Source organism: Pongo pygmaeus, chromosome 8 (assembly GCF_028885625.2).
Source record: "Pongo pygmaeus isolate AG05252 chromosome 8, NHGRI_mPonPyg2-v2.0_pri, whole genome shotgun sequence".
In the NCBI taxonomy this organism is placed as follows: Eukaryota; Metazoa; Chordata; class Mammalia; order Primates; family Hominidae; genus Pongo; species Pongo pygmaeus.
The window spans coordinates 138087716-138115532 of record NC_072381.2 but is presented as its reverse complement, the minus strand read 5'-3'; the positions used below and the strand labels follow the sequence as shown (position 1 = coordinate 138115532).

General features: G+C 56.1%; 1 protein-coding gene across 2 annotated transcripts in view; it reads right to left on the bottom strand.

The window, feature by feature from the left end:
- The window catches only part of INPP5A (inositol polyphosphate-5-phosphatase A), a 245590-nt gene extending 220233 nt beyond the window's left edge, over positions 1–25357 (bottom strand). The window contains exon 1 of one of the 2 annotated variants that reach the window (XM_063670417.1): positions 24966–25357. In XM_063670417.1, coding sequence (XP_063526487.1) covers positions 24966–25040 — 75 coding nt within the window. In that variant the 5' untranslated portion in view covers positions 25041–25357. The remainder of the gene's footprint in view (positions 1–24965) is intronic. The other variant, XM_063670418.1, reaches the window with a different exon arrangement.
- Between the last annotated feature and the right edge of the window lie 2460 nt (positions 25358–27817).

The window sequence follows — 27817 nt, the reverse complement described above, 5'->3', positions numbered from 1 at the left end:
CTCGCTGTGACCCAACGAGCTGCTGGGTGCACACTCCTCACGGGAACTCTACACGCCTCATGGGGGAGCCGCTCCAAGGCCCAGGTTCACCTACGTGTCCTCCCACCTCCCGACAACACTGCCAGGTCTGTGCCCACTTCCAGAAGGGCCGCAGACAGGCAGCAGACAGGCCAGAGGTGGCGAGCAGGCCACGCAGAAGGTGCCTCCCAGGTTCCCTGGGCGCCAGGCCTGGCCCAGCTGTATCAAGCCCTGGACGCCTGTGATGTGCAGAGGTCATGCCTGGCACCCATCTGGGTGAGGGCGGTGCAGCAGGAGGAGGACGCCAGGCCCCAGAAGCCGCAGGTGAGCCTCACGGTGCACAGTGCAGGTGAATGCACCCCTCTTCACAAGAGGCCGCCAAGCCTGGCTGTTCGGCCTTTCCTGAGCACCACCTAATGTTTTGTGTTTTTAAACTTCCTTTCCTGCTTAAACTGCAGACGTGAGTTTGCCCATCATAACTAGAACCCTGAAGCTGACAAACCCGCAAGCGAGGCTTTAAAATCATCTTGCCGGGATCTCCCAGGCACATCATATGCCCCTGAGGACAGGGCCAAGCCATCTGCTCCCCTCCCCAGGACTGACCCCTATTAAGTAAGAACTGCTTCTGCAGATCCAACGCAACCCCCAAAATTCCACCAGGGTTGTGTGTGTGTAAATTCCAGCAGGGTGGTGTGTGTGTAAATTCCAGCAGGGTGGTGTGTGTGTGTGTGGAAACTGACAAACTAATCCTAAAATCAAAACAGAAATGGAAGGAAACCAGAATAGTCAAAACAATCTTGAATAAAAGACAACAAAGTTGGGACTCTCACTTTCTGATTTCAAAACCTACCTCAATGCTACAATGATCAGGTCGGTGGTACTGGCATAAGGATAGACACATAGATAATGAAACAGAATCAACAGTCCAAAAATAAATCTATATATTCATGGTCAATTAACTTCCAACAAGGATGCCAAGACAATTCAATGAGTAAGAATAGTCTTTTCAAAAAATGGTACTGAGACAACCAGATACGGACATGCAAAAGAATGAAGACCCCTACCTCACACCAGATACAAAAATTAACTCAAAATATTTCAAAGACCTACATGTAAGAGCTAAAACTATAAAAATCTAAAAAGAAAAAATAAGGGTAAATTTTTGTGACCTTGATTAGGAAATGGCTTCTGGTTATGATAGCTGAAGCAGAAAACTTAAAAAAACTAGCCAGGTGTGGTGATGCAAGTCTGTAGTCCCTGCTATTCGAGGCTGGGGTGGGAGGATCACTGGAGCCCAGGAGGTCGAGGTTGCAATGAACCACGACCACACCACTGAACTCCATGAACTCCAGCCTGGGCAACAGGGCAAGACCCTGTCTAAAAAAAAAAAAAAAAAGTGCCTCAAAGGACACTATCGAAAAAGTGAAGACAATGCACAGAACAAGAGAAAACATTTGTAAATTACGTATCTATCTAATAAGGGTCTAGCATCCAAAATATATAAAGAACTCTTAAAACTCAACAATTAAAAAAATAAATTAATTAAAAAAAAAAAGCCTGGGCATGGTGGTTCACACCTGTAATCCCAGCATTTTGGGAGGCCAAGGCAGGAGGACTGCTTGAGGCCTACAGTTTGATACCAGACTACAACATAGCAAGACCCTGTCTTTACAAACTAAAAATTTTAAAAATTAGCCAAGCATGCTGACACACACCTGTAGTCCCAGCTACATGAGACACTGCTGCTTGGGAGGTGGCAGGATACCTTGAGCCCAAGAGGAGGCTGCAGTGAGCTATCATCGCACCACTGCACTCCGGCCTGGGCAACAGAGCGAGAACCTGTCTCTTAAAAAAAAAAAAAAAATTAAAATGTGCCATGGATTTGAATAAGCATTGCTTCAAAGCAGATCACCCAGTAAGCACACGAAAGACACTCAACATGATTACTCATCAGGGAAATGCAATTCAAAGCCACCAGGAGATACCACTGCACACCCACCAGGACGGTTACAGTAAAAAAGATGGACAATCACGAGTACTGTTCTGTGATGTTGAAAGTCTGCAGCCCTCAGACACTGCTCGCAAGAACGAAAAATGCTGCAGCTGCTGTGGAAAGAGTCTGGCAGTTCCTTAAAAAGTCAGAATTATCACGTGACCCAGCAACTCCACAAGCAGGTCTACACCCAAGAGAGCTGAAGACACATGTTCACACAGCAACCCCACAAGCAGGTCTATACCTGAGAGAGCTGAAGACACATCGTGACCCAGCAACTCCACCAGCAGGTCTACACCCGAGAGAGCTGGAGACGCATGTTCACACAGCAACTCCACAAGCAGGTCTACACCCGAGAGAGCTGAAGACCCATGTTCACACAGCAACCCCACAGGCAGGTCTACACCCGAGACAGCTGAAGACACAGGTTCACACAACAACCCCACAAGCAGGTGTACACCCCAGAGAGCTGAAGACACATCGTGACTCAGCAACTCCACAAGCAGGTCTACACCCAAGAGAGCCGAAGACACATGTTCACACAGCAACCCCACAAGCAGGTCTACACCTGAGAGAGCTGAAGACACAGGTTCACACAACAACCCCTCAAGCAGGTCTACACCCGAGAGAGCTGAAGACACATCATGGCCCAGCAACTCCACAAGTAGGTCTACACCCGAGAGAACTGAAGACACATGTTCACACAGCAACCCCACAAGCAGGTCTACACCCGAGAGAGCTGAAGACACATCATGGCCCAGCAACTCCACAAGTAGGTCTACACCCGAGAGAACTGAAGACACATGTTCACACAGCAACCCCACAAGCAGGTCTACACCCGAGAGAGCTGAAGACACAGGTTCACACAGCAACTCCACAACAGGTCTACACTCCGAGAGAGCTGAAGACACAGGTTCACACAGCAACTCCACAAGCAGGTCTACACCCGAGAGCTGAAGACACAGTTCACGCAGCAACTCCACAAGCAGGTCTACACCCGAGAGAACTGAAGATGCAGGTTCACACAGCAACTCCACAAGCAGGTCTACACCCGAGAGCTGGAGACACAGGTTCACACAGCAACCCCACAAGCAGGTCTACATCCGAGAGAGCTGAAGACACATTGTGACCCAGCAACTCCACTAGCAGGTCTACACCCGAGAGAGCTGGAGACACAGGTTCACACAGCAACTCCACAAGCAGGTCTACACCCAAGAGAGCTGGAGACACAGGTTCACACAGCAACTCCACAAGCAGGTGTACACCCGAGAGAGCTGGAGACACATGTTCACACAGCAACTCCACATGCAGGTGTACACCCGAGAGAGCTGGAGACACATGTTCACACAGCAACTTGCACGTGGATACTCATGTCCATCAACTGATGAACAGATACATGAAATGTGATCTCCGCACAATAAACAGCATTCAGTCATGAGGAAGAAGCACAGGTGAGCCCAGAACACACATGCTGAGTAAACAGAGTCCCTGGAACACACGTGCTGAGTAAACGGAGTCCCTGGAACACACGTGCTGAGTAAGTGACATCCCTGGAACACACATGCTGAGTAACTGAGGTCCCTGGAACACACGTGCTGAGTAAACGGAGTCCCTGGAACACACGTGCTGAGTAACTGAGGTCCCTGGAACACACGTGCTGAGTAAATGGAGTCCCTGGAACACACGTGCTGAGTAACTGAGGTCCCTGGAACACACATGCTGAGTAACTGAGGTCCCTGGAACACACGTGCTGAGTAAGTGACATCCCTTGAACACACGTGCTGAGTAAATGGAGTCCCTGGAACACACGTGCTGAGTAAACGGAGTCCCTGGAACACACGTGCTGAGGAAGTGAGGTCCCTGGAACACATGTGCTGAGTAAGTGAGGTCCCTGGAACACACGTGCTGAGTAAGTGAGGTCCCTGGAACACATGTGCTGAGTACGTGAAGTCCGATGCAAAGGCCACATGCTGTTTGATTCCATTTGCATGAAACGTCCAGGTCAATCCAGAAGTGGCTTCGTGGTTGGGGGAAGGGGGGAAGGAGGGTGTCATCAAATGGGTACTGGGTTTCTTTCAGAGGTGATAAAAATATTCTGAAATCAGGGATGAAGGTCACACAACCTTGTGAATATGCTAAAACACTGAACTGTGTAGGTTTTATGGTGCCTGAATTTTGTCCTAATTTAAAGGTAATATCGACAACAATAAATGCAGCCAACACAGGCTTCCCCAAATGACAGGACTAACCCCCCACTGATGGGGCAGCTTTACCACATGTGTGCTTCACTCAGCAGGGCCAGGGGAGGGGGGATGGAGCTGGCCCTAAGAGAGCTGCCACCGCTCCAAAGCCAGCGACGGCCCCGTGTGGCGGGCAGCCTTCCTCCAGAGGCGAGCACAGCACCACGTCTGTGTGTGATCAAGGACCATGAGGCAGTGAGCGGCCAGCCGGGCAAGCTCAGGGGCCCTCGGGCAGCTGGCTGGGCAGGAGGCAGGGACAGAGAGGGCGTGGGCCAGAGGACGGGGCTGGACTGTCCCAAGGAGGCCGATGGGTCTGGGAGGAAGGCTCCAGCTGGCTGGGCTCGGCCAGGGTGGGCACCATGAGCAGAGGACTTCCCTAAGGGGTGTGGAGGGAACGGCAGCTCCCAGAGCCACACACCCATGGCCCCGGAGGCTGCAGCGCACAGCTGCCTGGGGGTTCCACCTGGGAATCACCACTGCAAGGCGCCTGCCAGCTCCAAAAGCCACATGGAATATCCTGGTCCCACGCTGACCCTGAGGAGTTTAGGCAAAGGATGTCAAGAAGCTGGTCAACTGCATGGGATGGCAGCGAGGCTAGGCTAGCACTGAGCCCAATGCTGCCAAGGCCACCGCCTCCCTACCTGGAGCGTCCCCCAGCTCCAGGGAGAAGGAGGAAGGGCTCCTCCCACAGCACTCCTCGTCGGCAGCTACAGCCGGCCTCTCTCCACACCTGGAGCTCTTCCAGCCACAGGAGACTGGATGTGAGGGACAAGTGGACCCCATGCATATGCACCACCCTCGCAGAGAGAGCCTGATGGAGACTCCAGTCTCTACTGCACAGGAGCCGATGTGGACGTGGCTTCAGGAGGCAGAAATACCAACACACCATGCAGCTGTCAGGGCCTGAGGAGGGGGACTGGATGTCAGGCGAGGATCATGTGGGATTAACCATGATTAGCCCCGGAGCGAGCGGCCTCTCAGGAGAGCCAAGGGCGCCAGCGAGCATGTGCACGCGTGCTCAGCGCGTGGGCCGGGGACACCCGGAGCGGCTTGGGGAAGTTGTGGCTCTGCGTGGCCCTTGGCACACCCCATCACATGTGCAGCTGGTGGGAAGGCTATCAGGACACAGAGCGCCCCTTCCCTGCTGACACCTCCAGGTACTCTGGCCTGCCCTGCGGAGCCTCCACCCGGACAGCCAGGCGGCTTTTACTACCAGTTAAGAAGACACGGCGGCCACGTTTAGGTTCTACAGCAATTTAATTTTTCATGGGTGAGAATCTTCTCACTTTCAACAGTGAAAATGACCACAGTCCAGCCCCCAGGTCCACTGGGAAGACAGGGACTAGAATTCTCGCAGCAGGAGGCGGGCACGCGGGATGGACTGAGGGAGCACAGGGCCTCACCTGGCTCTATCCAACTTGGCGTCACTCCCGCCGTAAGCCATGGCTGCCACACTCTGAACAGAGACCCAGGGTAAGATGCACACGTTAGGCTATGGCCCTCCCCGCCCAGGCCCACACGCATTCGACAGAGAACTAAGGCAAGTACCCCCAGGAGGCCTCACCTCCCTGCAGCCCGAGACACTCGGGCCCCTTTTAACCCAAATATGGTCTGATCCCCCAAAATGACCTCACAACCTGTGGTTACACCCTAAGTCTGACAGACATCAATTCCATAGGCACCAGGTTCAAACCAGCACTCAATGACTCTCTCCACTTGCTGGCATCAACATCAACTCAGAAAAGAGGCAAGAAGAAAAAATTGACTCGGCCCTACACAAAAATGAGCAGGCGAACCAGCAACTGAGAGCGGCCATTTTCTTCTGATTTCTGTGCAGGTCTCTTATTGGCATTAAGCAGTTGAGGAAAGCCCCCTCGCGACTCTGCATGGGGGCTCCTCCACAGCACAGTGACACTGCGCAGGTGTGGCACAGGCCAGGTGCCCGCGTGCTGCAGGAGGGCACTGCTCTAGGAGCCCGCATCTGCCTGGCACTGAGCACTGTGACCCGTGGCCTAACCAGAACAAATCCCAGGCTCCACGGGAGTCACAGTGGCCCCGGGCGAGGGTGCCCCGGCCTGGACTCCATCCCTCATGTGAGACAGTCGGTCACGGTGGCAACAGACACCAAAGGATACCCCTCTCCAAGGGAAAACCTTCTCCCCAGAGAGCCGGGCCCGTCGGCCCTCAGGCAGAACCGACCAAATCTCCACTCAGACCTACCAAACCAGTGTCACAGAGTACAAAAGAAACACACACACAAAGGCCACAACATGTGCGTGCAGTGAGACTCAGGAAGAAAACTTTCAGCCAAGAGTGCCATAGAAAGTGACCTCTCTGCACCCATCAGTAAACACCACCCTGAGAAGTCACAACCCTAAGTCACTCAGCATCAGGAAGCACAATGACAGAGTGTCTGTTCCACAAACCCTACAGTCACTGCCTCATCAAATAACTTATCAGCAACCTAAATACAAGATCTGCAAGGGCTCCAAAGTTCTAAAATCAAAATCATAGAAAACAAAAAAAAAATCCCAAAAATGATAATACAAGTAACCAAGGCAACGCAAATTAAATTATAACAGATGCCATTTTACACATCTAATAGGTCACATTTTAAAGCCTGGCCACAACAAAAGTTGTCAAGGATGTGGACTATCAGGGACTCTCCGATAGCCTGATGGGAGTGTGTGATGAGCATGTGTGTGATGCACATGTGTGTGCCTATGTGGTATGCATGTATGTGTATGTATATTGTGCGTGTGTATGGTGTGTACATATGCACCTGTGTAGTGCATGCTTGTACATGCATGTGTGTGCCTGTGGTGTGCAAGTGTGTGATATGCATGTGTGTACAGAAACTTGGCACACTGGAGAGCAGCTTCCATCAGCCCCAACAGGTGCCCAGAGATTCTGGCCCAGGTCCCTGTGGAGGTGCACGGAGAGGGCTCGCCGCATCAGCTCACGTGACAGCCGAACAGGAAACAGCCTCAGTGTCCACTGTGGATCTGTGGATGCATTCTGGTGTGTTCACTCGGTTGAGCAAATTTCACAGCAGTTAAAATGCTGCATGACCTCACAACGCCTGCAGGACAAAGCCACAGGAGGACACAGGTGGCACAGTGACAGTCCTCGGAGCGTGCCATTAAGGAGGACCTATGCGTCTGACAACTTCAGCACGGGGGCCGGGCCGGGTATCTGCACAAGGAAGGGAGCCCGCGGGCTGGGACAGATGCCTGGGTGAAGGCAGCTCCTCCACTTCACGGGCCGGGCAGCCCCCCAAGACACCAGGGCACGGCAGACCCCCAACTCAGGTTCCACCCAAGTACAGAACTGAATTTTCTCCATCAAAAGCACCAAGTGCTGAGCCAAGGTGAATTCCAGCAGGTGAGAGGCTGTTCATCCTCTTACAAAAAGGTGAAACACGTGTGTTTCATCTGTGATGCGGATTCCTAATGCAGCAGCTGCCATAAAACGCTGAAGTCACCCTCTGGTCTGTCTGTGCAGGCCACACGTGCTGAGGGCAACAAAACACCCTGCAGAGTGTGACAAGGTGTGTCAGTGTTATGCCTGTCTGGGTCACTCTGCATGAAAACTAAACTAAAATTGTCAAGGTTATCAAAGTTCATAGACCAATTTTCTCCGAGACGCTAGGAAACACTGAACTCTCTCCCTGATAGGACAGAAGCCCCAAGTGTGTGCATTTGAGTTTGTGACCCACGGCTCTCAGGAGGCGAGTCAGGACGCCCCGCTGTCCAGAGGCTCCTGGTCACCCTGTGCACTTTGTGAGCACACACCAACGGCCAGGTCCCCTGAGTCACTTCAAGCTCCTCATCCTCCCAGCATAGCCACAGCCCAGCCCAAGCCCCCCTTCTTCCCCTTCCGGCCAGGCAACTTATCAAAAGTTCAAAAAAACAGATAGGCCCCGGCAGCTCCACTGGGCCAGCGCCTGTAAAATGGGGTGACCATACCCAGGGGACAACAGCCTCTCCTACAACATCTCACTGTTCACAGAGAGGGATCAGCAGCGCTCTTCCCCAGTACAGTGAAGGAACAGGGGCCTGCGCACCATCACACATCACCACACAGCCTGCAGCACCTGGGCCTGCTGCTTGCCATCCACACACCCCACCCCACCATGCCATCTATGCCACCCACTGACCACGCCAGCCACACCACCCATGTCACCCACAGTGGCCACACCACCCACACCACCCACGCTACCCACATCAGTGCCAACGCCACCCACATTGATCACACCAACCACACCGATCATGCCACACAATACCACGCCACCCATACTACCCACATGGACCAACCACGCTACCCACATCAGTGCCAATCATGCCACGCACATGGGCCATGCCACCCACACCAACCATGCCACCCACGCCACCCACGCCACCCACGCCACCCACGCCACCCATGCCAACCATGCCACCCACGCCAACCATGCCAACCACACCAACCATGCCAACCACAACACCCAGGCCACCCACGCCAACCATGCCACCCACGCCAACCATGCCACCCATGCCAACCACAACACCCAGGCCACCCACACCAACTGCACCAACCATGCCGACCACGCAGCTTCCTAGGCAGGCTCAGCTCCCATTTCCCTCCTCTCAGTAGCCTGAACAGCTGCCCCTTCCTTATTCTCCAGTTGGCTCTGATCCTCTGAAGCCCTCAGAACCCAGCCCCGCCACTTGCCCAGGAGCCCATCTGTGGTGTCCACCTGCGCTGTGGACTCTGAGTGCCCTAAGCCACCCTCCAGTCACTGAACAAATCCCTCATCTCCTGCTGGAGCTCAGAGGCCAGGGAAGCTGGTGACCATAGCCGTGGGGCCAGGCAGCACAGTACACTACCCTTGTGCCCTGTGGGCACAACAGGCTAGTGAGGCCCTGAAAGTGACAACAGATATTCCAAATACTTCCTATCTGAATAAATATTTAACCAAGGCTCTGAGGAGGCGCCCACCAATCCTCCCTCCCTATCCCACTCAATATTCCACCAAGGCTCTGAGAAGGTGTTTACCAATCCTCCCTCCCTATCCCACTCAATATTCCACCAAGGCTCTGAGGAGGCGCCCACCAATCCTCCCTCCCTATCCCACTCAATATTCCACCAAGGCTCTGAGAAGGTGTTTACCAATCCTCCCTCCCTATCCCACTCAATATTCCACCAAAGCTCTGAGAAGGCACCACCAATCCTCCCTCCCTATCCTACTCCAACTTCTCCAAGGCTCTGAGGCGGCACCCATAAACGCTCCCAAGTGAATGGGAGACAAGGATGCAGGAGGACACAGCCTCACACAGAAGCTCTCCTGGTCCTCAGGCCTCCTCCTCCACTGACAGACTCAGCACAGCAGAATCAGAGGACACCTGGACCCCTGTGTGGGGGGTGCTGCCAGGCTGGGCCGCAAGGCAGGCAGAGCTCCGAACCCCAGGGACTCCCCAAGCAGAACCCAGTTTAATCGTGCGGCCGACTATTCAGAGAAGACCCTGGCTGGCTCTTCTGACGGTCTTGGTCAGTCCTGCCTCTGTCCCCCTGGGTCCTGCCTCTGTTCCCTAGCTGGTCAGGTCCATTCCCACCCCACGTCCCTCCAGCCTGGGCCCAGGCCTCCACCTTCCACCTGTGTATGACGCACACACTGCCCACTGCAGCAGCGAGGGAGGCAAAGCCGTTACAGCAAACAGGAAGTTGCAACAGCTCTGAAAAACCGTAATGGTGATGGAGAAAATTAAAGCAAGCCATATGTCCCCACAAGTCTGTGTGCTACTTGGACAGATGTCTTTCTCAAGAGAACCAGCTCCTCTGAGAGTCCCACCCAAATCCCCCCACATGACCCACAGTGGCTGGTCCACTTTGCACCCAGGCGTATGGCAAATACTTGCTGACCCAGAAGCCTGGTGTCCCCCGACCACCTGGAGGGACGCTGCAGGCAGATGACGGTGGGTTGGTCTGTCCCCTAACTAAGCCACTCTTTGGAAGAAACAAAGCAGCAGGCAGTCAACCCAGTTCTCAGCTTCACACTTGCAGACTCATCCATGTGGTCAGAGCGCCAGGGACCACAGGAAGGGGCTCCCCGCTCAACTCTGCAGTCTAACATTTCACAGTGCCGGCAGGTGGCAACTGACAGCCGCTCAGAAGCCTGAAAGGTAGGCAAGGGAGGGTGCTCAGGGCTAAGGCTCTGCAGCTGCCCACCAGGCTCGCACTCTGGGTCTTATCCCCCTCATCTGCTCAGTGGCTCAGGCAGGAACCTGGACCAAGCAGCGTGTGGCTACTGAAGCCACTGGCCCAAATGGAGCACAGTGCAGCCCCTTTCAGGTGGACTCCTTTCCAGGTGGGCTGCAGAGTCCCCACCACATGGCCCACTGTCACCCAAGGACGGCCAGGTCCACCCTAGAGAGCCACGCACCCAATGACCACCCTGAAGGCCAAACGCCATAGGGGCCAGTTGGTGGCCAAAGAGACAACAGCTACGTCTGGCAGAACCGCCCCTGCAGTGCCAAGGATCTAAGACAACAGGAGGCGAGGTCAGCGACCATGGCCCCTCAGACTCTGGCAGCTGCCACCTCCACCGTCTTCCATGAGGTCAAGTGGGACCAAATTAGCGTTTCCACTTGTTTTAATAGTGAAATAGCCAGACACCCCCACCCCCAGCTGTCCTACAGTGGACGTCCTGTGGCCAGCGAGCCCAGCCAGGATGCCGGCTTGGCCACTTGCATTCAGAAGATTCGTACCATGCAGCTCACAGCCAGGCCCTCTCAGCACGTAAAGGGACACGGCGGCCGGTTCACGGAAATGCTCAGCCCAAGGGTGTCGCTTCCCTCCTCTCATGGGCGCTGCTCCAGGTGTGGTGAGGTGCACCTTGGAGTAACAGCAGTGTCACAGGTGGCACTAGCTATGCAGAACCACAGAGTTGCTACTGAGACCTGCACCTGGACTCCCAAAGACCACTGACACCCAGGAGAGAGCAGTCGCTGGAGAGGACAGGGACTACAGGCCAGTGGCCTGAGACAGCCCCCGGAGCAGCCTCACCACATCCCCGAGAGGCTGGGTGAAGTGAGTTAACCTGCGGGACAACTCTGACCCTAAACAGTGGCAATGTGGTCTCCTAAGCTCTCTCTGCTCTCCTCCATAAATACTAATAACTCAAGACTGACCCCATCTTCTACTGCCTGGTTAGCAACTCGAGGCTGACTCCATCCCCTAATGCCCGGTTAGTAACTCGAGGCTGACTCCATCCCCTAATGCCCGGTTAGTAACTCGAGGCTGACCCCATCCCCTAATGCCCGGTTAGAAATTCGAGGCTGACCCCATCCCCTAATGCCCGGTTAGTAACTCGAGGCTGACCCCATCCCCTAATGCCCGGTTAGTAACTCGAGGCTGACCCCATCCCCTAATGCCCGGTTAGTAACTCGAGGCTGACCCCATCCCCTAATGCCCGGTTAGTAACTCGAGGCTGACCCCATCCCCTAATGCCCGGTTAGTAACTCGAGGCTGACCCCATCCCCTAATGCCCGGTTAGTAACTCGAGGCTGACCCCATCCCCTAATGCCCGGTTAGTAACTCGAGGCTGACCCCATCCCCTAATGCCCGGTTAGTAACTCGAGGCTGACCCCATCCCCTAATGCCCGGTTAGTAACTCGAGGCTGACCCCATCCCCTAATGCCCGGTTAGTAACTCGAGGCTGACCCCATCCCCTAATGCCCGGTTAGTAACTCGAGGCTGACCCCATCCCCTAATGCCCGGTTAGTAACTCGAGGCTGACCCCATCCCCTAATGCCCGGTTAGTAACTCGAGGCTGACCCCATCCCCTAATGCCCGGTTAGTAACTCGAGGCTGACCCCATCCCCTAATGCCCGGTTAGTAACTCGAGGCTGACCCCATCCCCTAATGCCCGGTTAGTAACTCGAGGCTGACCCCATCCCCTAATGCCCGGTTAGTAACTCGAGGCTGACCCCATCCCCTAATGCCCGGTTAGTAACTCGAGGCTGACCCCATCCCCTAATGCCCGGTTAGTAACTCGAGGCTGACCCCATCCCCTAATGCCTGGTTAATAACTCGAGGCTGATTCCATCCCCTAATGCCTGGTTAGTAACTCGAGGCTGACGCCATCCCCTAATGCCTGGTTAATAACTCGAGGCTGACCCCATCCCCTAATGCCTGGTTAATAACTCGAGGCTGATTCCATCCTTTAATGCCTGGTTAACTCGAGGCTGATTCCATCCTCTAATGCCTGGTTAGTAACTCGAGGCTGACCCCATCCCCTAATGCCTGGTTAATAATTCGAGGCTGACTCCGTACTCTAAGACACAGTGACTCAGTCGTCACATCAATCCTGTAACAGAGACATACCATCCCCACCATTCAGACCAGGTGCAGAGAGTGGGGCTGCAGGAACCCAGGCTGGGCTGGGTGGCCCCGACCTGTGTCACAGAGCCTCACGGAAGCCCCGGCTCCCGCCCTGCAGCTGCAGAGCTCCAGGACACACACCTGTCTGCTCCTGCTTCACCTGCACTCACCATGCTCATCACACCTGCCACCTGCCAGGCAAACGGGAGCCTCTTAGCAGAGGCCTCGCATCCCACAGGCCCTCCTGGAGGGGTGGGCAGAGGGCAGCCCACCAACACCGTCATCCAGCTGTCAAAGCCATTACCAACACGGCAAGATAACCATCCTTGTGGGGAATTATTATTTGGAAGTAGGACCAGAAATGCAAGTTATACTGCAAGATGCCACCACACAGCCATAATTAAACAGACAAATGCCACCACGTGCTGGCATGATGCAGAAGAGCTAGAGTCCTTCCACACCATTCGACGGGGCACAAATGGGGCAGCAACTATGGGAAGAATTGAGCAGCTCCGGGAAAGACAGCCACAGAGTGACCACTCGGCCAGCCCTAGAGCAGTGACACCCTCGTCCACACAGGCACGTGCATATTCACAAACAGCACACTAGCCACGATAGCCCCAACGTCCATCTATGGGCGACTGGAGAAATGAGGTATGCCTCCACTCAGGGGACACTGCTCAGCCATGAAACAGGGCAGACAAGCCCAGGTGCAGTGGCTCACACCTGTCATCCCAGCACTTTGGGAGGCCAAGGTGGATCACTTGAGGCCAGGAATTCGAGACCAGCCTGGGCAACATAGCGAGACCCCATACCTACAAAAAATTGTAAAAGCCTGGCGTGGTGGCCGCGCCTGTGGCCCCAGCTACTCAGGAGGCTGAAGCAGGAAGAATGCTTGAGTCCAGGAGTTTAAAGCTTCGGTGAGTGGTGACTGTGCCACTGCACTCCAGCCTAGGTGAAAGTGAGACCCTATCTCAAAAAAAAAAAAAAAAAAAAAAAGCCAGGTAAACTGCTGATATGCAAAGCATATCAATACAAACCTTGAAACACTGCGTTACGCTAAGTCAAAGAAACCAGACGCATGAAAACAACACAGCCTGTGGTTCACGATACAGTGCCCTCAGCGCAGACGAAACTGGTGGGACAGAAAGCATTTGTGGCCCACGGCCGGGAGCAGGGACTGAGGAGGGAAGTGTCTCAAAGCTGAGCTGCGGTGTTGGTTACACACCATAAATATTTTCTCAAAGTCAGTGAACCATACACTCACATTGGGTGAACTGCATGCTATTCAAATCCCGGGTAAATAACACTGTTAAACGCGCAAACACAAAAGCCAACCAGATCTCGGAACCCCCCACAGGCCTCTCCCTCTTCTCCGGGTGCGAGGCAGGAGCAGAGCCGACTCCAAGGCTGCCGGCCATGGGTAGCAGAGGCCTGGCCTGGCCTTTGGTGACTTCAACACCCCTTCCCCTGGCCCCATGGACCTCCTGAGCATGGCATCTGTGGCCGCAAACACCACCACGGTCCAGGGACTACCGGATCCATAGCTCCTCCAACTCCCTTCCAGCTGCATTGGCCCCACCCCACCCCTCCACCCATTTGAGCAGAACCCGAATAAAGACACCATGGCCGGGCACGATGGCTCACACCTGTAATGCGGGCAGATCACAAGGTCAGGAGTTCGAGACCAGCCTGGCCAATATGGTGAAACCCTGTCTCTACTAAAAATACAAAAAAAAATTAGCCGGGCGTGGTGGTGCACGCCTGTAATCCCAGCTACTAAGGGGGCTGAGGCAGGAGAATTGCTTAAACCTGGGAGGCGGAGGTCGCAGTGAGGTGAGATCACGCCATGGTACTCCAGCCTGGGTGATGGAGTGTCCATCTCAAAAAAAAAAAATTAAAAAAGACACCATGGTCCCCACCCCAGACGCTGCTGCTCAAAGGCCAGCACACCTGAGTGTGACGCCACAGCCATGGTAAAACACAGTACGACGGGAAGGGAGCTTGGGACTAACTTGGTGAGTCACCAAGAACGCTTCACAGGGCTGGGGGCACACGGGCTGTCCCTTGAAGGAGGAAAACCCTGCTTGCCTAGGTGAGGCGTCCAGGAGGAACCCTTTGAAAAAAGAGCCCCTCAAGCTGAGGCAGGAAGGCGTGAAAAACCAAGTCCTGTTCAGGCCACGGGCGCTTGGGTAGAGAAGGAGGAGATGGGAGGTCAGCCCAGGGTGATGGCGAGGGTGCAGGTGCCCAGCCTCCCGGGAACCCCAGATGCCAGGCAGGTGGGCAGAGGTGGGCGCTCCCTCCCGGTTATATTCACTACAGGCAGCTGGGCCCAGGCTCACACAACCTCACACCACCCAGGCAGCCGAGCCCGGGCTCACAACCTCACACCACCCAGGCAGCCGAGCCCGGGCTCACACAACCTCACACCACCCAGGCAGCCGAGCCCGGGCTCACACAACCTCACACCACCCAGGCAGCCGAGTGCACTGCTCAGCCTGGGCCACGCGCCCCGGACAGAAGCAAAGGCCAGGCTGTTACCCAGAGGCCGCCGAGAGCACCTGACGCCAGGAAGAGGATGAAGAGAGCCCCTCCAGGGACACCTGATGGCAGTAACGCCTCACTCAGCCCAAAGGCTGACAGTCCAGAAACCATGTGACAGCCACGCCCTCCCTGACCACGCTGAGCCACGTGCAAGGTGGGATTCCTACTCCCTGGGCACAGACAGGCTGACAGGTGAAACACAGCCCAAGGCTACACACGCGAGGAGAGGTGGGGCCCGCCCCGCATCCACGTGAACCTGGACTGTGGCCTCGCACCTGGCACTGAAGGCGGGATTTCCTCTCCACGGGGACTTGGGCCAAAGCCAAGTCTCGGGTTCTTCAATCTCCTCTGGTTCCTGGAATGAGGACCAGTCATGCAGGACCCCGAGAGGGGAGGACGCAGAAAGGAAGGCTGTCTGTGGCAGATGACACAGCCTGCTAACCAGGGCCAGGCCTGGGCTCTGCTGAGCAGGAAACAGAGTCTGCCCCTGCCAGAGTGCAGTCCTGGTGCCTACAGGACCAAAGGCAGGGCCAGGCAAGACCAGCCAGGCAGGCCCAGGCAGAAACGAGAGGGAAGGGCCAAGGAGAACAGTGGCTGGGCGGTCACGTGGGGACAAGGGGACAGGCCAGAGCCCAGGGGGCCCGGGGTCTGCAGTGCACCCAGGAAGAGGGCAGTTCAGTGCAGGCTACACAGATCTGCAGGAGCCAGGAGACCCCACGCAGAGACACCCAGGACAATTCAGAGTGGGAAGGAGGCGGGGACGGGGCCGGGGAAAGCTGCCCCAGCAGCCAAGGCAGCCCTACTAAGCCCTCACCCACCTTCCAAGACAGAGAAGGGGGAGCACAGCCCCCCGACACGGCAACCAGCTGGTCCCCAGCAACCCCTAAAGAGGAGTCTCACACTCCTGTCGGAGAGAAGGATCAAGAAGACAACCGGCTTAAGGTCACCGAGACCCACCAGGGGGTCAGGGTTCAAGTAACAGGCAGATCCGGAGGCCATGCTCCTGGAGGTGGGGCTGTTCTCACTCACGACAGGGAAAAACCAGAAGCGGCATCTTCTGAGCCTGGAGTGGCAGCAGAGGGCCTTCCCGGCACTCAGGGCACGCCGCTGGGAAACCACTTCCGAGCCATCACCAAGACCCCCGCGGGCTGGGAGCGCCATCACCCCAGACCCGCCCCAGAAGTGGTGTCCAGCCCCAACCCACCCAGGACGACCGGTGGCTTCCACATCCTCGGAAGCGTCCTCCGTCACATGAGCACGTGGCGTGACACGGCCGAGGGCTGCAGGCTCCAGGACGTCCCCAGATGCCTCGGCCACTCATCCCAACACAACAGTGCTGCCAGCCCCCATACACAAGCAGGACCTGGTGGACGCTCCTCCAGAGCCATTTCCACGTCTCCAAACACACCTTTAACATTAGAGCCTAAAGAGTGGACACAGTGCAGGCGCCATCCACACTCTCGTCACCTCAGGCCGAGCGGAGGCAGCAACCACAATTGAGGAAGTCGGCCTTCCTAAAAGCCGGCCTGGAGCCGGCACTCAGAGCTCCACAGAGCAGGGGGAGCTTGGAAAACGCCAGATCTGAGCCCATGGCAGCACCAGCCAGACCTGGTGGGGTGGGACTTGGGGCTCCAGAGCCTCTGAGCCCAGTTCCTGGTTCCCACCGGGCTCTGAGATTCCCAAGTGTCCCAATTAATGAAACCGAGCAAAGGAAGGTGGAACTTGACAGCACTTTCAGGTCCGCATGGGAACAGCCTGCCTGTTCCGCACCCTCTTCCCCCAGGGCCCCCACAAGTATTTCACTGGAGTGCACTCACATCGGAAGGACCCGCCCAGGAAACAGCGGGAACACCCCAGCAGAGGCAGTGGGGCACAGAGTGGCATGTGGAGAGATGCCCACCCTCCTCCGCCTGGACCCCATTCCCTGACGGAGGCCACCTCCCTGGAGGCTGTCCCTCCGTGAGCCCCACAGCTCAGAGAGACCTGCTGTCTCCTGCCGCCCCGATCTGGTCAAAGCCTTCCGAATGCCCCTCCAGCCCCTGGACAGAGGGGCTCTAAATTTGATGCTTCGCGGTGGGGCAGGCCTGGGTCTGGATTTCTGTAACTTCTGAATCAGACCCAACAAGTCCACGGAAACACCCCAGTACCGGCCTCTTCCCCCAAAATCAGACCCCCACCGAGCACAGCCATCCCAGAGCCATGCGGGGCCCTCTGCCCTGCTCCACCTGCCCCACAACTCCACACGGACAGACACTCCTCAGTGGTGCTGGTCAGAGTGGGGCTTCTCGGAGCAGTGCGGGCAACAGCGACGGACGTGACCACACCTACGTGCAGACGTTCTCCCAATACTGCCCGACAGGTCGATCTGGGTGCTTACTTCAAAACATGAGGAATCGTTAATATTTCAAACCAAAGAAGTCCCATCCCCACCCCCAACCCGGGTGATCTAAACTCTCTCCTCAGCAACTCTAGAGACTGATAAAAAACAGGAAGTAAACGGGGGATGAAAGTTTGTGAGCAGAGAAAACACGGCCGGCCGTTCTCAAAGGCTGAATTAGTAACAATCCAAAGAGCACAGCCTGCTGCGTCCCAAATGCCAGGGCCGGAGGGAGAGGGGCATGCAGAGCTGGGAAACGGAGAACTGCCAGGTTTATTCCAAAAGTCTAAAAATCAAGGACAGACCCGAAATGATGCTGTCTAAGGTGAGGAGGTGTTCAAGATTTAGACGTGGTTTCCTGAGGTGGCAGAAGCAGCTCCCGTACCCTGCAGCCAGAGCTGGGACCACAGTCATATTTAACCCTCCCTGCCCGGCAGACAGAAGATCCTGCCGCTTATGAGCCCTGGCAAACAGGTCATAATTCTCCCAGGGAAAGTGCACTGAGATCTTGGGTCAGAGACAGCAATGCAAAAAAAAGGCTGCTGAGACACCTCCAGCCACACCCATTGCCGCACAGGGGCAGGGAGGGCACCTGCAGACCACAGGCCTCCCCCATCCTCTGTGCCCGTCACACAGGGAGGAAGACAGCTGCCTCTGAAATGAGGACGCCTCAACCTCCTTGAGAGCTGGCACTCTGCTCTGGCCGGAGCGGCAGAGCAGGGCCCCACCTACTGCCGGCTGGCATCCTGGTTGTGTGCTTCTCCCTGGGAGTGGGCACCCACACAGAGATGGCACTTACGGCTGTGCATCTAGATGAGGTCCCAGGAAGGGAGAAGGGTGGCCAGCCTGAGCCCAGGGGCGCCAACACCAAGAGGTGCAGAAACCAGAACCCTGGGACCCCGCTGGTAGGGATGTGACATGGGGCAGCCACCGTGGACTGCCTGACAGGCCCTCGAGGGTTAAATACGAACTCACCACATCACCCGGCAATGCCAAGACTATGCACACCCAACAGCACTGAGAACGCATGTCCGCCTAGGGACGTCTGCAAAGACGCACACAGCAGCACTGTTCACCAGAACCGGAAGGTGGGAACAGCCCAAACATCCACTCTTCACCTGAACTGAAAGATGGGAACAGCCCAAACATCCACTGTTCACCAGAACCGGAAGGAGGGAACAGCCCAAACATCCACTGTTCACCAGAACCGGAAGGAGGGAACAGCCCAAACATCCGCTGTTCACCAAAACCGGAAGGTGGGGACAGCCCAAACATCCACTCTTCAACCAGAACCGGAAGGTGGGAACAGCCCAAACATCCACTGTTCACCAGAACCGGAAGGAGGGAACAGCCCAAACATCCACTGTTCACCAGAACCGGAAGGTGGGAACAGCCCAAACATCCACTGTTCACCAGAACCGGAAGGAGGGAACAGCCCAAACATCCATTATTCACCAGAACCGGAAGGTGGGAACAGCCCAAACATCCACTGTTCACCAGAACCGGAAGGAGGGAACAGCCCAAACATCCACTGTTCACCAGAACCGGAAGGAGGGAACAGCCCAAACATCCACTGTTCACCAGAACCGGAAGGAGGGAACAGCCCAAACATCCACTGTTCACCAGAACCGGAAGGAGGGAACAGCCCAAACATCCACTGTTCACCAGAACCGGAAGGTGGGAACAGCCCAAACATCCACTGTTCACCAGAACCGGAAGGTGGAAACAGCCCAAACATCCATTATTCACCAGAACCGGAAGGTGGAAACAGCCCAAACATCCATTATTCACCAGAACCGGAAGGCGGGAACAGCCCAAACATCCACCAGCTGATGAACACAGAAACAAAACTTGGTGTATCCACACAATGGAATATTATTCAGCCATAAACAGGAATAAAGAGACTTGGCACTGTGGCTCATGCCTGTAAGCCCAGCACTTTGGGAGCCCAAGGCCAGGGGATCACTTGAGGCCAGGACTTTGAGACTAGCCTAGGCAGCACAGTGAGACCTCATCTTCTCAAAAAGGAAAAAGAATTAGCTGGGCATAGTGGTGCATGCCTGTAGTCCCCGTTATTCAGGAGGCTAAGGCAGGAGGATCACTTGAAGCGAGGAAGTCAAGGCTACAGTGAGCTGCGATCACACCATTGTATTCCAGTCTGGGTGAACAGCAAGACCCTGTCTCTATAATTTAAAAGAAAAAAGAAAGAAAGAAATGAAGGACTGATGCACGCTGCAACATGGACACTTTTAACATACGCTCGGTGAAAGCAGTCAGGTCAAAGGGCAGACAGTGTCTGATTCCACGTATGTGAAACACCCGGGACAAGCAAATCCACAGAGAGGAAAACTGACTGCAGGTGGTGGGGACGCTGGGGGACATGGGGCTTGGGTGCTAATGCAGCTTCTTTTGAGGTGATAAAAATGTTCTAAAATTGCCTGTGGTGACAGTTGCACACCCTGTGAATATACTGAAAACCAGTGAATTGTACACCTCATATGGGTGAAAGGGCTGGGTGTGAGGGCCCACACCTGTGATTCCAACACTCCTGGAGACAGAGGTGAGAGCAATGCTTGAGCCCAGGAGTTTGAGCCCAGTCTGGGCAACATAGCAAGACCCCATCTCTACAAAAAATAAAAATAAAAATATCAGCTGGGTGTGGTAGCATGCACCTGTGGTCCCAGCTACTTGGAAGGCTGAGGCGGGAGGATGGCTTCAGATCACTTCAGCCCAGGAGTTCAAGGCTACAGTGAGCCACCGCACTCCAGCCTGGGTGACAGAATGAGACCCTGTCTGAAAACAAAAAAGAAAAGGAAAAAGAAAGGGGTGAGGGGCATGGTGTGTGAATTTTGTCCCAGCACAGCCATTACCAAGTGAAACGTCCCTGAAGAAGAAGGAGGATCCACAGAGGGAGCAAAAGTTCTGGCCAGTCACTGCCAGCTGGGTACAACCCACACCCAGCCCTGGGCCCTGCTGTGCAGAAGTGCTGGGGCAGAGACCTGGAGAAGGACCTGGAGGGGAGACCCCCCACCCCACTCGAGAGCTGCCACGGTAGAGAGTCAGGATGCCCCGCAGTGGCTGCAGGAAACATGGAGTTCAGAGTTTTCAAGGTGGGAGAGAGGGCAGTACCTTTGGTGTTGCCAGGAACCACATGGCAAAGAGGGCAATGCTGATGCTACCAGAGAGAGACGCCAGCCTGCACTGCTGACCATCACCGACTCCATACCCATGGCAGCTCCGCCACCTCCACGCTCTTCCAGGGCTCATCAACACCTGCTGACTGCAAGGCGCTCAGGTGCCTGCCAGCGAGCACGTGCCGAGCCCACTCTCACAGCCGTTCTGCAACCCCGGGTCTGGGCAGAAGGACAGGGCTGCCCGGGAGCTGACTAAGCAAAAAGGCAAACTGGCTCAGAACTGACTTAGCTGTGAACAAGCAGCAGGAAGGGCCGCCAGGCAGATACCCACCAGCGGGCTGTGTTCTCAGGACCAAACAGCAGCCTGACCATGCAAGGGTGGGACGCAGTTATGACGCCACAGCTGGCAAGAATTCACCTCCTCAACACCCTTCTCATAAAAATGGAAGGAACCAAAAGCCAGAAACCTCACTTGTCAAAAAACCAGCCACATCAAAGCAAAACAATTAAATATGGACCCCTGGTCACCTCTTTCCAAGCAAACCAGTAGTGACAGCAGGAGTCCAATCCAGGAATTAAAGACCAGCTGCCGGGCTCACCGAGGGCGGTCTGGCAGTCCGTATAAGCCTGGGAAAGTCCCAGGCACCCCAGCCACCAGGCCAGAGACAGGGGTGCCCATGACAGTTTGGGGAAGGAGGACTGGGCTGAGGAGGCCTTTTCATAGGTTGACTAGGTCAAAACTATTTCCATAATACTACAAAATGACTCCTCTTTCCGTTCTCATTGTCTCCTAGGGAAGAACGGCCAGCACCTGAGGGGGTGCCGGTGATGTGGGATGATGTAATCGCTCTGCCAGCTGGGGCAGTGAGCTACGTATTCTCATGCAGTTTCAGCTCCCAATATGAGAAATATTGGTAGTTATAACCAACATAAACAAGAACTCTTTCGGGTCCTCCATAATTTCTAGGAATGTGAGGGATAAGGGCTTGGGGACTGGTACACTGTAAGGCATTTACCGCAACACCGTCTGCACAGGGTCAGACGCAACCCCAGTGGGGACAGCCCCGCAGCCCGCAGCACGGCCACTCTGGGGTCACAAAGATGGAGTAGTGATGAGCAAACAGGGGCTGCTGAGCAAGATTCCGTGTGGATCCCAGGACGCTACAAACCACAGCTGAAGTTTATGCACACAGCGTTTTGAGAGCGGTTACCTCTGGACCAGGGACAGTGGCTCACACCTGTAATCCCAGCACTTTGGGAAGCTAAGGCAGGCGGATTGCTTGGGCCCAGGAGTTCAAGACCAGCCTGGACAACACGGCGAAGCCTGCTCTCTACAAAAATTAGCCAGGCATGGTGGCGTGCACCTGTGGTCCCAGCTACTCAGGACGCTGAGGTTCACCTGAGTCAGGGAGGTCAAGGCTGCAGTGAGTTGTGATTGCACCACTACAGCACTCTAGTCTGGGCAACAGAATGAGACCCTGTCTAAAACAAAAACAAGAGGGGGAGGAGGAGGGGCCTTATGAGGGAAGACTTTCAAAACTGCAAAAGCAAAAGCAAACCACCTATCACTTGTGCACAAAAGGAAAACAGAGTCCGTCACAGTCCGGGATATCTGCTTCAGATTCAAACATCTTCCTCCTCGGAACTGTGACCGGCTCCGGCACTGGTCACAGACAAGCTTGGCTTCCAACACGATGAGACTGAGTGAGAAAGATTCCTTCACAGCCTGAGCACTGCCTACAGGGTGTGTTCGTCAGCACGGGACGGGCTGCACAAAGGCAAACGGAATCTCAAAGCAGGTCCCCCGAAATCCAGGACAAACCAAGGAACCAAAACTTCCTTCACTCATGAATTTCCTTCCACCGGCCAGGCTTCTGGCCCACAAGTACCACACCCCAAACCTCAACCAAGGAAGGGGGCCTGGGAATGTGAGTGCCTGGCTGGTTTCCACTGAAGGAGGCTGGGTCTGGCTGCACACATTAAGAAATCTTCAGACACGGACAGATACGTTTCCACTCAGCCCTGAAATCACAATGCACCTTTCAGAATTAACCTATGTACTGTTGACCTAAACAAATGTTCCTTCTAAACATAAACATAACGCAAAATTCCATATAGCCTTTAAGAAAAATGAAAATTCAGAGAGAATAGGTTGCTAAACAAAAGTGAATTAAGTTACCCAATTTAATATCAACAGAGATAAATACGTGTATACAATTGAAACACAACAAAAATGCTAGAACTCAGAATCAAAGATTACTGGAAAGAATGTCTGCACAGTAAAACTCGTTTCCCTTTGAGACTAAAATGCCCCACCATGCTTAATGCTCCTGACATTTCTGAGGCTTTGAAGCCGCAGCTAACGGATCTGAATCATCTGAACAAAACCATGCTGTAGTGACATGTTACTGGAAAGCCTAGAATAGAACGCCAAATATACAGACACACACCCATGCCAGGCACTTTTGTAGAAAATGATCAAACATAAACCTAGATGAAGTTGTCAATAATAAAGTGTGAGGAAAAGCAGTTTCTCCCCAGCAGGTCAGTATAATACATGGGCACCTGGAAGTTAAAATAAGAAAACAGAAAAACAGCGCCTTTTGTTAATAAAAACCAAACCTAGCCTGTGCATGAACTGAGCTTCATCAAACACTTCACCCATGCTTGCTGCCAGCAAAGACACAAGACCTCCTCCTGAAATGGAAACCACGCGTGCATCAGTGGCACACATCCGTCATAAAGCTGGTGCGGCGCCCCACTGTTCACCTAGGGAGGGAGGGAGCGTCTGTGGCTCCATGGCCTCCATCTGGGCCACTTGGAGCCGCACTCTGCTTTATTTGGGTTGGCAGCAGGAGTACCAACAGCAGGGTGGCACCGTGGCTGAAACGCCAAACTAGGTCAGCCTGGCCTGCCTCTGGGGAGCTCCCAGTGCGCCCTGGGCCTCAGCTCCCTGGTCTCTCCAGAGACGGGGGCACCCCAGGATCTTGGGTGGGACTGAGGCTTGGGTGGGAGGGGCCCTAGAAGGTAAAGGCCATAGGCAGTCAGCATCCCCTTTCTGGCCCTGAAGAGCTTCTCAGCATCTTTTTCTTCAATAAACAACAAATATAAAGTCCCACAGTGCTTTCAACAGACTTCCCTTAAATATTTAAGAACTAAAGAGATACTAAGTGGCAGGGTTAAATGAGGGCACCCTACCCTCTGGCCCTGCAGGGACAGACAGACAGTGAGGCCGGCACCCAGGCATACAGGAGCTGGGGCTGACAGCCAGAGTGGAGGGCCTAGGCTCAGAGGACAGGGGCCAGGGGTGGGAGTCAAGGGTTAGGGTTTGGGAATTCCGCAGGCTCAAGGCCCAGGCTTTAAGACCAGGATTCAGGATTCAGGGTTCAGGGGCAGGAGCTTGTTGGAGGAAGGGGCCAAAGATGGGATCTAGGAACCAGAGTTAGGGGCAGGGTCCAGAATTGGGTTTGGAGCCTGATTCTGGAACCAGGGTTCCAGGTTCAGGGGTCAAGGACAGGGGTTCAGGGACATAAGCTGGGGCCTGAGGTTGAAATTCAGGGTTCAGAGTCAGGCTAGATTGGCTTTAGAGGCAAAGGACCACAGTATGAAGGCTGGGATTCTAGGGCTAGAATTCAGTGATTGGGGAACAGGGACAGGAGGTTGGGGCCACAGGCCCAGTGTCAGAAGTTCCTGGGTTAGGGTCTGTGGTTATGTTTCAGGGTTTGGGGTCCAGGGCTCAGGGACCAGAGACAGACGTCTGAGAGCTGGTTCTGTAACCAGGGTTCTGCAGTCAGGATTTGTGGTTCCAGTGACCATGGATCTGGGGTTCAGGGCCAGGGTTGGGGATGGGCATTCCAGGGCCAGGGTACTGAGGATTCGGAAATCAGGGCTGGGGCTGGGTTTGGTGCACACAGACCCGGTTTCTGGGGTTTGGGTTCCGGGGACTGTTAAAAGGGGTTCTGACAGGGTTTTAATATTGGAGTTTCGAGGTCAGGATTCGGAGACAGGAGTTCAGAGGCAGGGTCCCAGGGTCAAGGATCAGCTGCTGGAGTCTGGAGGATGGGGTTAGGGGATTCAGGGCCCAGGTCTTCAGGTCTCAGGCTTGGGGATCAAGACAGGGGTCTGGGCTCCCAGACTTGGGAATCAGGACAGGAGTCTGGGGTCCCGGGTACAGGGATCAGAGTCTGGGGCCTCTGGGTCTGGAGGTTCAAGGTCCAGGGTCCAGGGCTTGCAGTTCGGGGCCCCGGGGTCAGGGTCGGGGGTCCCGGGCTCCGGGCCTGCCGCCGGCGCGGGGCACTTACGTCGTCGAAGAGCGAGCCCACGTTGGCCGTGACCAGCAGCACCGCGGTGCCCGGAGCGGCCACCTTCCCCGCCATGGTGCCCGGGCGGCGCGGGCGCTGGGCTGGGCGGCGGCGGCGGCGGCCGCTTCCTCCGGGACCGGCCGGCCGGGGTCTTCGCGGGGCCGCGGGGCGTCAGCTGCGCCGGGGGGCGGCCCCGGGGCGCATCGCGGGCTCGGCGGGTCGGCCGGGCCTTGCCGGGGCTCCGGCCTCGCGCTCGCTAGCTCGCTCGCTCGCTGCTCCGCGGCCCCGCGCCCGTCGCTCGCCGCCGCGCCTCACAGCGGCCCGCGCGCAGCCATTAGATCCGCTGGGAAAGTTCCCGCAGCCGCCGCCGACTCAGGCTGAGAGCAAGTCCCGCCCCGCGGAGCCGAACCTGGGGCGGGGCCTGCGCGGGGCGGAGCCTGACTCGCGGTGGGGCCTGCGAGGGGCGGAGCCTGACCCGGGGTGGGGCCTGTGCGGGGTGGAGCCGGGCCTGGGGCGGGGCCCGCGCGGGGGGGGGAGCAGGGCCCGGGGAGGGGCCCTGCTGGGGGCGGGGCCTTGAGGGGCGGGGTCTGAGCTGGGCCTAGGTCTGAACAGAGTGGGGCGGGGCCTGAAGGGGGCGCGGTCTGTGCGTGACTTGGGGCTCCCATGGAGGCGGGGCCAGCCCCGGGGCGGGGCCTCCTGTCGGGGCGGGGCCTACGCGGGGTGCTTCTGCGTCCGGCGGCCTAGTACTGGCCGCTCCTCGACCGCGCGCCTGTCTGTCAGGCCCGCAAGAACGCCGCGCCCCTGCCCCGCCCCCCGCGCCGCGGCTGCGCACAGACTCCGCCCTTCGCACTTCTATGATGTCACGGCCCTGCTCCGGCGGCACCTCTTAAAGGGGCCGTGCGTTCCGGGCGCCGGGGGGATGCGCTCTCTTGCGGCTCCTAGCGGACCCTCCCGCCCCCGCGCGGCCGCAGTCGTCCAGCCGCGTGCCGGGCGTGCCGGGCGTGCCTGGGAGGGGAGCCCACCAGGGCGGCGGCACTCGCGCCTGCAGGGGCCGGGCCACGCGCGCCCGGCTCTCCGCGCAGACGGAGCGTGGATTGTGCAGCTTCCCGGCGCGTCCACCCGGCTCCCTAGTCGCGACTTCACTCACGAGGAGCGGCTGCGGCCCTGGGAAGACGGAGGGGAGGCGGCGTCAGGCCGGGCGCACCCTGACGTCGCGGAGGGCTCCGGCCCGGGCCGGGCTGGGTCTCAGCGCGGGGCGTGCAGGGAACCCTCGCAGGGACGAAGGGGGCTCGAGGGGAGAGGGGCTGGTGAGGGCCCAGGAGCGCTGAGCACGGAGGAGCAGCCGGCTCGGCGCGGGCCCCGGGGCAGAGATGCTGCTCCTGGCCGCCGGAGGGGCCAGAGCACGGGCTGGACCCTGGGTCTGAGGCCGCGGGGACACAGCCGCTCTGAACGGGACATGCCTGTAGATGGAGGAGGAGAACCACATTTGTCTTCTTAAAGCTTCTAGTAGCTACATTTTTTAAAGGTAACAAGTAATAGCCAAAATCAACAATACGTTTTACTTAACCCAATAGCTAGATACATCATTCAACATGTAACCAGTATTTAACAACCTCAGTGAGATTCCTTAACAGGAAGTCTTTGCACGGGCACCTGCCTTCTGGCAGCAGCTCACAAGGCCGCTTCCAGTGCTCAGCAGCCCTGTGTGGCCAGTGGCCACCATGCGGAGCAGGCACTCCGGAGGGTTTTGTGGACACAGATTTAGGGGCAGCCAGGGCCTGGCAATGGGCTCTAGCGAGGCTAGCCTGCAGCTTCTGAGTAAACCGCCAAGGCAATGCCCAATGACATCAAAAGGGGCTTGTTCTGTTCTAGGAAGACACCTGCTGCCAGGGCGGGGCAGGAGGGATTGGTGCTGCAGGCTCGGGCCCCAGGCCTGTGCTGAGGCGGCATCACGGGCTTGTGTTAACACCCCCAGGGTTCCTCCTTACAGCCACCACTGAGCATGACTCCAGCAAAATCCATTTGATGTATAAACCAATGTCTACTTTATTCAGTATGTCCCTGCTACAGACTGAATTCCGCCCCCCCACCCTACCCCGCAAATTCATGGGTTGAAGCCCTAACCTCCAATGTGACTGTATTCGGAGGTGGGCTAGTGGGGGTAATTAATGTTAAGTCATGCAATAGGGCTGGTGTTTAATGTTAAGTCGTGCAATAGGGCTAGTGTTTAATAGAAAGAGCTCAGTGCTCTCCCCACCCTTACATGTGCAAAAGAAGCGGCAGTGTGAGTGCACAGTGGGAAGCTTCACCCGAGCCAGCCACAAACCCCGCACCAGAAACCCAGCGCTGCTGGAACTTGATCTTGGACTTCCAGCCCCCAGAACTGTAAGAAGTAAAAGTCTTGTTTCAGCCTCCCAGCCTGTGATATTTCGCTACAGCAGCCGAAGCTGACTGATGTAGTCTCTTATTTTTCTTTTTAACAAAATCAGCACATGCCAAGGGTACCCTTAGTAGAAACCAAATGTGGGGGTGTCACTGATCCCTGGAACGTGCTTTCTGAGAAGGGACATTGCCTCCTCACCTCTCCCCGCAGGCTGTGCCCTCACACCGCGCTGAGGCAGCATCCCCCACCCCCTGTGCCCTCCCTGCTCCCCCCTCCGCCTCTCCTCACCAGCCAGCTCCTGCCATGCCTGGACGTTGGCCTCTGCCCTTCTCCAGGCAGCCACCTCGTCTTTCCCATGCACCCCTCACCCACCACAGGTTCAGCCCCTCACAGTTCTCCTGCCTCCTATATTCTGTGTTCATTACCAGAGCCTCCAGAACCCAAGGGGGTGTGGCCTGGACCTCCCACT